General features: G+C 30.9%; 2 protein-coding genes across 2 annotated transcripts in view; both read left to right on the forward strand.

The window, feature by feature from the left end:
- The window catches only part of LOC18601784 (GDSL esterase/lipase 7), an 8,290-nt gene extending 6,095 nt beyond the window's left edge, over positions 1-2,195 (forward strand). The window contains exons 4-5 of the mRNA XM_007032846.2: positions 1,122-1,374; positions 1,848-2,195. Coding sequence (XP_007032908.1) covers positions 1,122-1,374; positions 1,848-2,062 — 468 coding nt within the window. The 3' untranslated portion in view covers positions 2,063-2,195. The remainder of the gene's footprint in view (positions 1-1,121; positions 1,375-1,847) is intronic.
- LOC18601785 (GDSL esterase/lipase 7) lies at positions 4,656-6,861 on the forward strand. The gene is made up of 5 exons (XM_018119360.1): positions 4,656-4,887; positions 5,078-5,199; positions 5,753-6,001; positions 6,122-6,374; positions 6,647-6,861. Exons 1-5 carry the CDS (start codon positions 4,656-4,658, stop codon positions 6,859-6,861), a joined length of 1,071 nt encoding a protein of 356 aa, XP_017974849.1.

Here is a 12,965-nt window from a genome sequence, read left to right on the forward strand (position 1 = left end):
CTCTCTCGTTACTTACTATATATATACACACACACACACACACACACATATATATATATATATATATATATATATATATGTTTTATATATTTTTGATTTTGATGCATTATTATACATCGAGGGCCATAACTCCTAACATCATTAATTTGTAACACAATTACATATCTTTTTTTGCTTTAAATTGTAGATGCAGGGTTTTAAATTAAACTTAACATATTAATTAACTTTGCACCAATTTTTGCAGTTTGATTGGAAACTTTAGCCTGCTTTATCATCTGATGGCAGTAATATAACTGGTTTTTCTCAGCATTACAACTCTATTTAATATATATCTAGTATCACTTAATAGATAGGCTAATTAGTTATAGTATAGCAGTTTTTAGACATAAGAAGAAGGAAAAAACAAAACTAGAAAAACCATTGGATAGTGTACAGTATAACTCCTTTGTAGACTTCCAATCACCCGTTATTGCTTAGGCAGTAGGGGCATTTCACCTTTGTCTGCCTTAAATAGGAATGTATAACAAAAAAAAAAACTAATTATTAGTTGCTTAATTTTAACGCAAATAATAAAGATGGGTTATATTTAAATAAAAGTTATATATGTTATTTTTTGAAGCAAATATATTTATTATTGCCGTGTTTTCTAAATTTATAAAGGACTATTAACTGTCAAGGCCTTTAATTCCATTATACATACACAAACTAAATTTCTTTTTATTGGAAAGGAACGCTCTATCGACTAGACAATAGAAGAATTGTTGGTATATTTATTAATTTATTATTTTTTTTATCTTCCTTGAGTTTATAGGTATTTATGCGTCGAGCTCAATCCAGATTTCTTGGGCCAACTTTTAAAGCCAAGCCTAAGCGTTTACATAATATTATATTTTTAAAAAATAATAAGAAAATAAGTATATATTAAGATTTCAAATATATTTTGAATATTAAATACAAAAAAATTATTTATTGATAAAGTAATACCTTTAAGGCTGTCTAAAAATCTTTGCCTAGACCTGATTCAAATTGAGCGATCAGTCCATGAGCCTAAACAGCCAACCTAATCTTTAGACACATCTACTTGAGTTTTGAATGTAATATAACTATCCAATTTTGTGCAGACACTTTACAATCTAGGAGCAAGGAAGATAGTTATGTTTGAAATCGGCCCCATTGGATGTACCCCTGCGGTTGCAAAGACACATCAAAAAACCGGACCATGTTTAGACGAAGCAAATCAGCTTGTTTCATATTTTAACAATATGCTGCCTGCAATGCTAGGAAATTTGACATTTACTCTTCGCGGATCAACCTTTGTTCTTGCCCGTTGTAATTGGTTAGGGAATGATGCGGTCATGAATCCTTCTAAATACGGTACGCTTCAAAGTGATTACCACTGCCCATACTTTAACTTATATGGAATCTGATCAAAGTCAACTTGAATCCAAGTAATATCTATGCTAATAACTTGCGATGAGGAAAAAGGAAAGAATGAAATTTGTAGGTGAATTCCAGTCAACCCACCCCATTAATGGCTATGATATTGGGCAAGCAAAACAAAAATTTCAGATGTCATTCTTTCTTTTTTTTTTTTTCCTTTTTGGTTGGGGCATATATGAGGAACACATCAGCCATCAGAAAGGCTCAACCATATCTGCTTCTGTTGGATATATATATATATATATATATATATATTATTTGAATCCAAAAGCTTAAACCGATGGGTTCTTGAGTCCTGTATGCATGACCCTTTTTACATCCCACTTCTTATGAATGTGAGATATCAGATTCACACATGAGCTTCAACGTGTTCAAAACATTCTCTTACCATTTCTTCAATGTTTCAGGCTTAGAAGACACGAGCAATGCATGTTGCGTTACTTGGCAAAATGGGACTTCAGCGTGCATTCCATGGGTAGCGCCATGTCTTAACTCAAACAAAAACTACTTTTGGGATGGCTATCATCCTACTGAAGTGGTCTATTCAGACATAGCAAGTCGTTGTATCAAGGACAATACTGTTTGCGTTCCTCTTAATTTGCAGCAGCTGGTTCAGATGTGAATATGTACACTGGCTACATTCATTCTCACAAAAAATTCTCAATTTTGGAAAAAAAAGTGCTTGCTTAAATTAAAGGTTTATTTTTTCTGTTTTCTTAGATTCTGTCCAAGCTTTGTGATGTTTTTCGATTTTAACAGGGTTCTCTTTCCCTGGATGATGAATAAATTTCAGTTATTAAAAAAAAAAACTCCATTGCACCATAATTTATCCTACTTTTATTGAAATATCATTTCGTGAAAAATTAAATAAATATTATTTGAGATTATCATAATTTTAATGATCATGATTTTAATGTGGATTTCATAAAAAATTAAATAAATATTACTTGAGATTATCATAAATTTAATGATCATGATTTTAATGTGGAAGATTGTAGGAATCTCACATGAACAGGGATTTCGGAGTTGTCAATCAACTCATTTTCAGGACGTTCATAGCCAACTCATTTGCCAACTAAGGCAAGTCTTTTTAAAAAAAAAAATTATTCGTTTGGTCATTTCATTTTTGAAGGTTTTTGTTTTGATTATCTAATTTTAAAAAAGTTACACTTTGTTCATCTTTATCGAAGTTAATATTTTGGTCTCTCAACTTTTAAAGATTAATTTTTGTTCAGCCAAGTTAAAAATTAATAACTATCTAACACAACAGCTAATTTTGGTCAAGTAGCATGTTCATCAGCTAATCTTGACCATGTTACATGTTCGTATTTGACTATTCATCACATGATGTGCCTACATCATGTGACTTTGGTAAGATGAACAATGTCACGTAACAAATGAGTTGATATAGACTTGTAATGTGACCAAGGTCACATAATATCTAAGAGAATTGTTAATTTTAAATAGTTGAATGATCAAAATATTAATTTTGGTAATAGTTGATGACTAAAACATAATTTTTTATAATTGAATAATCGAAACATAAGTTTTTTAAAAGTTAAAGGCATAATAACTAATAAAACATCTAAATTATTCAAGAAAATTCAAATAAATCTCATTATTTATTTTTAATAATATATTTATACTTTTATTTGAACCAGGGACAGATTTAGAATTAAACTAACAGAGGGCAAAAATTAGAAAAGGCTAACATATTCATGTATATAAAAAGTTTAGGCTAGAAAATATATATGTAGCATACCTTTTAGTAGTTTTTATTATATATTTTGTCTTATCTTGGGTCATGCCGTCATGGTCTTGATCTCTTGGGTTTATAAGTCACACTTCTATGAGCTGCTTAGTTAGTGCTTATTAGTTATTAGTGGGTCTATTCTTAGAGTATTGGTCTGTTCCTATAAGTGATAAATAAAAGCTCAAAACATCTATTTCATTGTGGCAAGGGTTAGGACAAAAACATGGGGGCCACTTGTTTTCGGAAAAAAAAACATATAAAAAATTAGAAATTTTTCAATGGTGAGGGGCAAGCACCTCCATGCCTCGGTAGATTTTCGTCTCTGTTTTGAATCAAAAAAATTTTTATAATTAATGATTAACTTTGTAATTAATTAAAATACCATTTATCATTTTGTGTCATGTGGTGTTGATATGGTGTAATAACATTGCATAATAATAATATGACATATTGATGTGACATGGTAACATAACCATGCAATGTTTTTCATCCTCTACATCGACGTCACGTGATCATAAAATGATAAATGATATTTTAATTAATAACAATTAGTCAACCGTTAATAATAAAAATTTATTTAATCAAAAATAAAAATATAAAGACTTTATTAAACACAATAAAATAATAAAAATTTATTTAAATTTGTTTGAATAATTTAAGGACCTTTTGAAGCATTATGACAAATTTAAATGACGAAATGGATAATTTTTTTTCCTTCTGAGTTAAGTGATTTATATTCAAATTAGATAATATAAAGTTTCGATTGAAATCAATTAAAATAAGTTGATGGTTACTTGGAATGCAAAGAAATTTAATCTTATCCTTGAAGAGAGCTGTTATCTTAATGAATAATTATAATGAAGAGTCAAACTCTGGGCATTCCCATTTAATTTAATTTGTCACTAATTTAATATTAGTTTCTGTTGGTTTACATCTGTTCTATGTATCTTTAACGGATTTTTTTTTCTTTTGATTATTAATCCACAATCATCTGTGATAATCACGTCGCCCGCTGATGATTACAAAAGTGAAAAACAGAAACGAAATTCGAATGAAATAATTTCAAATTAATCAATTTATCTAAAAAAAGGATAAAAAATTCATGTGATACTCATGAAATTCTGTTTATTGTTGTGCACTTTCAGTAGTTGTGTCATATTCTGGAATACTTAACTCCGAATTCATTACAATATTTTTTCTCTTCCCCGAAAAATGGAGAAGCTGGCTGGCTCCACATTAATATCTCACTTGATTTGATTTCAAGTCAAATGATCCAACTAAGAAAAAGATTGTGCATATTCATTGCAACTTATCAATTTTTTCCCACTCTATTAAAGCTCCATTGGCCTTTAATCTTCCACTCCTGTCCAGAGGAAACATTACATATTTTGTTATCGGCCTCATTTCTTCTTCTCTTTCTCTTCTATCTTTTTCTTGCACAGATAATCTTCTCGTTTGAAACATGAGCAACTTAATTTCGTCCTTCTTATTTGCTTTCCTTCATTTCTTCTTGCTAATTCACAGTAAACCTCTTGCGCCAGCTCTATATGTATTCGGAGATTCATTGTTTGACAGTGGCAACAACAATCATCTGCCAACCCTTGCTAAGGCAAATTACCCACCTTATGGTCAGAATTTTGTCCAACATTTCACCGGGAGGTTCACTAATGGAAGAACTCTTCCAGACTTTATAGGTATGGAAAATTCAAGTTAAAATCATTTCTTTTTTTTATGAAGGATACCGAAACTGCCCTTTGAAAAGAGATACATATATACCAATCATTGAGTCAAATACTTAGATATAATAAAAAATCAATTCTTCATCATTAAGCTATTACCAATTATATGTTTCTAATTTTTATCCTTATTTCTTGTTAATTGAAGCTGAACTTCTTGAGCTGCCGTACCCTCCACCATACCTGAGTATTAATGAATCAATAACGCTATCTGGTCTGAATTATGCATCTTCAGCTTGTGGAATTCTCCCCGAAACCGGAAGCCAACTTGTAAGAGATTAAAGCCTTAAAACCTTAAAACTTAACTAGTTTTATCATACTTTTGAAAATTAGCAATTGACCCACCAATTATCACTTTTAGTCAAAGTACTTTTAATGTCTTGAAATGTTGAGTTGAGTATAATAATTCATTGCACTATGAAGAAATATTGAAAAATCATTTACAAATATTTATATCGTTCATTGTTTATAGTCTTAAACTTTTTCCTGTTTTGCCTTCTGTGATTTACGTTTTTCAAAAAGGTTTGCAATCCTCCTTTTTGCTTCCTTCTTAATCTAAAGGGAAAGGTTATATACATATCCTCGGCAACATGACAGGGTATCCATATAATGCACTTGCCTTCATTCTTTTAGGATTTTGTCTCCCATATCTAATAAACAATTATGCATTAACATTTTTTTTTTTTTTGTAATTGAGTATCCTCAATCAATTAGATTTAATTAACAGGGTGCTGCATGCACGTTCATACTTTATAATTTCATATTTGTGCTCTCCAATTAAAATAAATTACGTTAATTAGAAAAGTTTTCCTTTCTATTGCAGGGGAAATGCTTGAGTTTGGGTCAACAAATTGATTTTTTTCAATCGACAGTTGAGTCAAAGCTGCCTAGCCACTTTAAAAGCTCTAAGGAGCTTTCTAACTACTTGGCAAAGTCTATATTTATGTTAACAATGGGCAGCAACGATTACATTCAAAGCTATTTTGAACCAACATTATTTAGCACAAGCCAAGATTTTGACCCTCAAACATATGCGCAGCTTCTCATAGATGCTCTCTCCAAGCATTTAGAGGTTCTTCACAAATTCCTATTCATCAATTGTTTAACAGATTCAGCTTTTTCGTGTTTTTTTTTTACCTGAATATGTTTATTAATATTTTCTTTTTTCGAACCTGTATTATTGCAATTGCAGAGACTATATGAATTAGGAGCTAGGAAGTTAATAATGCTCGAAATCCCCCCGCTTGGATGCATCCCACATTACACAAGGAGATATGAACTCACCGGAAAATGTCATGAAGAAACAAACCAAATTGTCTCATTTTTTAATAGCAGGCTTCATCCAATGCTAAAGAATTTAACATCTACTCTTCGGGGCGGGGTATTCATCCTTGCTCCAATAAATTCATTAGTTTACGATCTCATTACTAATCCTTCAAAATATGGTAAGCGTTAAAACGTATTTAACAATTAGCTCATACATCCTCGGTGGAGTCTTTGTATTCTGAAAACGAGATTAAAGGATTGTCTCTTATTCCATTAAATTATATTCAAGGATGCAAGTAATAAATCAATATAACAACTAAATGGACATATGATAACATTTTAATTATGTTTTTACAGTTTAAAATTTTCACCACTTGTTTATAGCACAACAATAGATTAATTTTTTTTTAAGTTAACAATTTATATATTTTAATTTAATTGATTTTTGCAGGCTTCACTGATACAAGCAATCCATGTTGCACAACTTGGGCAAATGGGACCTTATCATGCATTCCATTCCTGGAGCCATGCCCCAACCCGAATGCACATTTTTTCTGGGATGGTTATCATAATACGGAAACAGGGAATTCAATAGCAGCATCCCTTTGTTTCAACGATCCGGAATTTTGTAGTCCTATAAGCATTAGGGAGCTCCTACAAATTTAAAGTTATGTGTAAATCAAAGATGGCACAGATTTTATTCTTTCAAAAGCCACCAAATGTTTCATTCTTACAAAGAACGGCATCAATTAATTGTGTGTTATTTCATGTTAGTCTTAATTAATTTTCCTTGATTCCATATTTATTTTTATTCACCTTAATTATCTATTTTTCTTATCTTTTTCTTTCATTTTCTCCCACATCTTTCCTAAGTCTTCCAGACACTATGACGAGACTAAAGATTAATTTCTTCACCTTAAGAATATTCAAGAAAGCACGCTTATTTTCTTAAAACTGATATATGTTTAAAAGAAAAATAGAGAAAAATCCTTTCTGAAGTTTTTTTTAAGCTCTTTTGTTTTAAATTTTTTATTAAAAAAAAAAGTTATTTTTTTTGAAGAGTTTCTTAAAAATCCTGTTAAGCTTGGCTTCTACTTTTAAGAGATAGCTAAGTTGAAAAAGTCTGGCCAAACAAGTACTATTAAATATATTATGGAAAGAGCTTTGATTTTAGTCTTTATTCTTTTTCTTTTTTTCTTTATTCTTTTTTAAAAAGAAACAAATTTAATGGGTTTATTAAATAAATGAAATTCATTATATTAGTAAGTCTTTCAAATTTTCCCAATTCTTTGGTAAAATTAAAAAATATTTTCTTACTTAAAAAATTTTCAAAAAATTTATCTATTCAATTTTCGCAAAAAAATCTCTTCAAAGGAGATTTTCTTTTATTACCTTAATTAGTATTTTTAATGCATATAATGCAAACATAGAATAAATTATCATAATAAAAATGTCTTTAAAAATCCCAAAATTTTCCATCATAGCAGAATCTTTTGTAGATAATCATTATTATTAAAAAAAATTTAAGGAATAACCCTCCTGATAAAGGGATTTCAAAAATAACCATTAAAATAAATTTAACTGTTTTTAGCCGTATTTAGCCATGACTTGATAAAATTACCCTTGAAACTATTATCGAAATGTGCCAGGTCCGAGAACTTGACCACTGGACGTAAAAAAAATTAGGGAGTCGCCACCAATCTTTTTTATCTAGATGCGATTGGCTACCTATGAAATTTGTTTTTCTCGATAAAGTTCTAAATTAATTTTAGGATCGCTTAAAGAACAAGACTCGGTCTACTTATTTCAGAATTGAGTTCGAGAGTACCGTTACGTACTAGGAAGGATTAGCAGACCCTTGACACCTGTTTCAATAAACGGTACCACTTAATCATATGCTATCATATTAACCTTAACTTTTTAATTTTATTCTTATGTCTCCATAATCCTTGTTTATTAATTTTATCTTTTATTTTAGTTACAAATTAAAACATTTAATTTGGTTTTATGGGTGACACATGTACATGATGCAATTATGAAATGCATGGTATAAAATCTGGATAATACCCAAACGAAAACTATTTATTGAGTTTACTTTCCGAATCCGCCCATCACACTGGCAAGATCTAGGGTTACTCTCTTACTTAGAGAAATACTCGAAAAACTCACTTTCGCAAGTTTAACAAGTAAATCCCATCACCAGGGTAGTCGTTTGCATGTAAAAACTATACTTTTATAAATACAAATCTTAATACGAGCAAAAATTTGTTATTAAGGATATTCTCCAAGCCCTCCCATCATATAGGTGAGACTCAAAGGTATCCTTTCACCTAGGGAATTTCCTGAAGGAATTCACCTTTGCAAACTCCCTCGAAAAGTCCCATAATCAGGGCTTTGACTATTACGCGCAATATGTCTTTTTGTCATTTATTCTCTTGCATTTATTATTATTATTATATTTATTATTATCATTATTTCATTATTTCTTTTTGTTTTTATATTTTTGTTTGATTAGTAATTAAGTTAATATATTTTCATTTATTTAGGATTAGAAACATCGAGACTTAAAATAAAGACTGTCACGACCCGAAACTCCCATCGGGCCCGTGACAACCGCCGCGACGTCCCGATAGGCACTCATTATCCCGAATGTCGATCGGAACCCCGCAAGGCTTAGCATCAGCTTTCGCATCTCCCCGATGAGCGACAGTTATTAAATCTCGCATTTCAAGAAATCATAAGTCGTTTCCAACTCAAAACAATAAAATATTATTTTCTAGCTCACAGGGGCATTTTCGTCATTTTTTTTTCTAAAATAACTTTTGTAGCGTAAGAGTAAAATAAATTTATTCATATAGTAATAAAGATAATTAAAGTATAAAATTTCGTTTACAGTGACACGTGGGCTCCCAACTGACCAAGAAGGTGTAGGGCTACGAACCCTTACTTTCTAAGATGCACTTCAAGATTAATTCCCGTCTTAATCAACTATCAACAAACTATCCTGAGCTTGAAAAATGGATAGGGAGAGGGGTGAGATTAAATAATCCCAATGAGTAAACAATTACCATCAAAAGCATCTACAGCCGAGTAGATGGAGACAATATAAAAAAATGTTATATTTCAATAATGTTCATAACGCAAAATTCGTTTCGATCTATACCAAACAATTTCTTTCGTCACAATTTCCCTGGCTTATGAGTTTCTTAAACTTGGCCCCTACCGGAATCATTCTCGTGGGTACCTTCGTCAAGGTATCCCACTGAGACCGCCAAGGCTATTCAATGACCCATACCTATAAACATGTTTTCACATCTGACACACAGTCGTTCCTTGGAGTTGGCTGAGTCTCACTCTCACGTGGTGGCCCGAACGTGAAGTGCACTCAAATCATACCTCAGGAGATACTTCACCCAACATCTCCCCCCGGGAGGTAAGTATATAATTGAGTTACCGTGCCCCTCTCATAGGCAGTCCACGGAAACCCCCACCACTACAGTGACCGTTTAATATATCACCAGACCCATAAAAATTTCAGTAGCATAATATGGCGAATAAAATGTAATCTAGTCTACCGAGACCAATCCAAAACTGTTCATATATTTCATGTCAACCCAAAAATTTAGCCATCATGCTACCATAGTGTCATAAGCCACAATTTCAATAACATATAAAATCATAAATTTCAACATAGTCTTCATATACTCAATTTTTCCAAAACAATATTTGATTTCAAACCCAGTATAAATCTCATTTTTATTAAAAAATATTTTAATTGGAAAACATAATATTTTATAATTTAAACTCACCATTCAATAAAAGCATTAAACAAGTATAATTACTCTAGATATTTAAGATGATAAGTTGTCCACTCATAGTATTAGGAGTCGATGTACTCCTAATCCCAGTCTTCAAGCACAATTTCTGTACTTTTACCAATGTAATTTACTCACCACCTATCCACAATGTACAATACATAATTCACCACATTAATGCTTGACCATTATAAAATCAATTCAGGCTCGATGTATATGGATGATATGGTATGCAACCTATCCGGTTACTGCTTAAATGCGGTGCTGACCTAATTCGGCCTATTACCCGATTAAATAGATATACGGGACCGTTTAAACTCCAAATTAATTTTTTTCAGTTTCTATACCTCAATTGCACCCAAATTGACTTAATGTCCCTCAGTGTGGTGCAAATTATCAGTCTCGTTAACAAATTACAAAAATACCCCTAATGGATAAAAATTCATATTTTTGCTCCGAAAATTTTCATTATTTTTCTAGACTCATAATTCATCATTATTCATCATAATTTCTCAAATAAACATCAAGATCAGTAGCCAATATTCCCCTAGAAAATTTGGCATAGTGGGTTTCAATGAGAGAAAATTATTTCTCTAGCTTATTTTTGCTATATTTCAATATAACCTAACTAAAATCACTTAATTCAATTAAAATCAACCAAAACTCAAGCTTAAAACTCATCCATGGAGGTTTGGCCAGCATAGGTGTCCATACCCACTTTCTAATTTTGCATGAAAATGAGAAAAAAATGCATGGGTAGTGAAAATCAATGAAATTTACCTTTTTAATGCTTGATTTCTCTTGATTTTCCCCAAATTTCTCAGCTAGGGTTCTTATTTCTTTTCCCCCTTTTCTCTCCTGGTTTGGACAGCTTGAAGAAGATGAGAATTCTAGAAATTTTAGCCTTTTTAAAGGCTAAAATAATATAATATTATTTTATTCATTTTTTTTGTTTTATTAATTTCTTAAATTCTAGCCATCCATAAACTTGTCCCACATATCCATAGCTTAGATAAAATTCTCAGACTTATCCAAAGTCTTGGTGGAGTAATTTTTGAAATTTACATTTTTGCCCCCGAAAAAGTCAAAAATTACATTTTTACCCCAAAAACTGAAAAATTGCCCATAGACATATTTTTCATCCCTTATACTCATACCATTCTCCAATTTGTCAAATGTGGTCTAAATTCTCTCAAAATCTCAAATTTTGTCTGCAGGTGAAAAAATTACGATTTTACCCTTACACTCCAAAAATCACTAGAATTAAACTTTTTCACTGCCAAACCCTCAAATTATACTTCAATAAACAAATCATACTCCAATAAGTTAATATGGGATCAAAAATATCTTTTTTAAAAATTTTCATTTTGTCCCCAAGTGGCAAATGACCATTTTACCCCTAGATAGTGAAAATTTCGGTTTGACTCCGAATTGATCCTCGAACTTCGAATTACCATTTTGAGTCATCCCTGAACTGTGAAACTCTTAATTTCATCTTAAAATTCCTATTTGAAATAGTTTGAGGCTTAATCGACTTAATGATACCATTAAAGGCAATATCGTCTTTTAACGATTTTCTCAAACTTCCTAAATATGTAACCATTCTATTGAGCATGTAAATGACGTCATAATTATTTTATAAAACAGGGTTTGACAAAGACCCTCCTATTATATTGGTGGGGTTTTAATCGAAATCTCTAAACTAGCAATTCATTGAAAATTGTGACTTCTCGTATTCCGAATGGACATCTCATCATCAGTATTAATACCCAAAACAACTATTATATTTTATATATTTATAATTTTATACTATGTTATATTGTTTTATTTTCTATATATACCTATATATAAATTTGCATAATTAAATATTTATTTCTATTACATACCTAACTTATTCTCATTATTAAAAATATATTTTATTTACTTCTATTTGTTTAACTTATTTTTGTATGATTATCTATTTTAATATTATTTTCAATCCTTACTTAGTTACTTCGTCTACTTTTCCTATGACTAAATATCTTTACACACACACACACATTCATTTATATTTTCATGTATTTCCTTTCCTTTAGCTAGAATACTATTTTATAATTAGATATTATTTTACTTACTTTGTTCTACTTTTACTGCCAAATATTTATTTATTTCTCTCATATATTTTATCTCTAACCTAGATCTACTATTACTATTTTTAGATCAAACATTCATTTTTTTATTTCATTCATTTTTTTATATATTTATATATATATATTCTATTTAACCTGCTCTATTAATATTTAATCAAATATTTACCCATTTTTTCATTTATCGCTTTATATATTTTTACTTTTATTTTTCTATTTTAAAACATCATATAATTTCCATAATATTTTTTACTTAAACTAAATAAATTTTCAAACAACAAATTTGGGTTAGATAAGTGGGCAAGCCCCAATGCACTCAATCCAGACCCAACAACAAAGGCTAAGGCTTTACTTGATTTGGGCTTGGACTAGCTCAAGAGATCCTTGGCTGTGAAGGTTCACAACAGCTCACCAAAGCCTAGTAAGCCTCTTTCAAGACGCACCACTTAGTGCTTCAAGAGCCTCTCCAAATGACGTCATATTGGCATCGTCCCCTTCAAAATTTTACCCATGAAACGGCACCATTTTGAAGACCCCAACCTAGGTATTTAAGCTTCTTTTTTTCCTTTTCCCTTCATTTCCCTTTCTTTTTCTCTCTCTACTACTAGTCTCTCTTACTTCTCTCTAAAACAAAATCTCTTTCCCTTTTCTTTCAAACCCAAAATCTAAACCTACCTTTCTCTTCACTCTCCCAACCAATGGCTCCTCTTTCTCTCCCTTCCAACCACCAATCGAAAACCCCAAACCTCGTGACTATCCCGAAAGAGAAGAAAGAAAAGCAAACCCTTTCCCAAGCCCTCTTAGTTTCGAAATTTTTAAAGGTTTTTTC

Source organism: Theobroma cacao, chromosome 4 (assembly GCF_000208745.1).
Source record: "Theobroma cacao cultivar B97-61/B2 chromosome 4, Criollo_cocoa_genome_V2, whole genome shotgun sequence".
Taxonomy (NCBI): Eukaryota; Viridiplantae; Streptophyta; class Magnoliopsida; order Malvales; family Malvaceae; genus Theobroma; species Theobroma cacao.

Coding starts and splice junctions, on each gene's coding strand:
- LOC18601785 (XM_018119360.1), top strand. CDS start 4,656: ATGAGCAACTTAATTTCGTCCTTCTTATTTGCTTTCCTTCATTTCTTC. Junction 5,200..5,752: donor CCGAAACCGGAAGCCAACTT/GTAAGAGATTAA, acceptor TTTCTATTGCAG/GGGAAATGCTTGAGTTTGGG. Junction 6,375..6,646: donor TACTAATCCTTCAAAATATG/GTAAGCGTTAAA, acceptor TGATTTTTGCAG/GCTTCACTGATACAAGCAAT.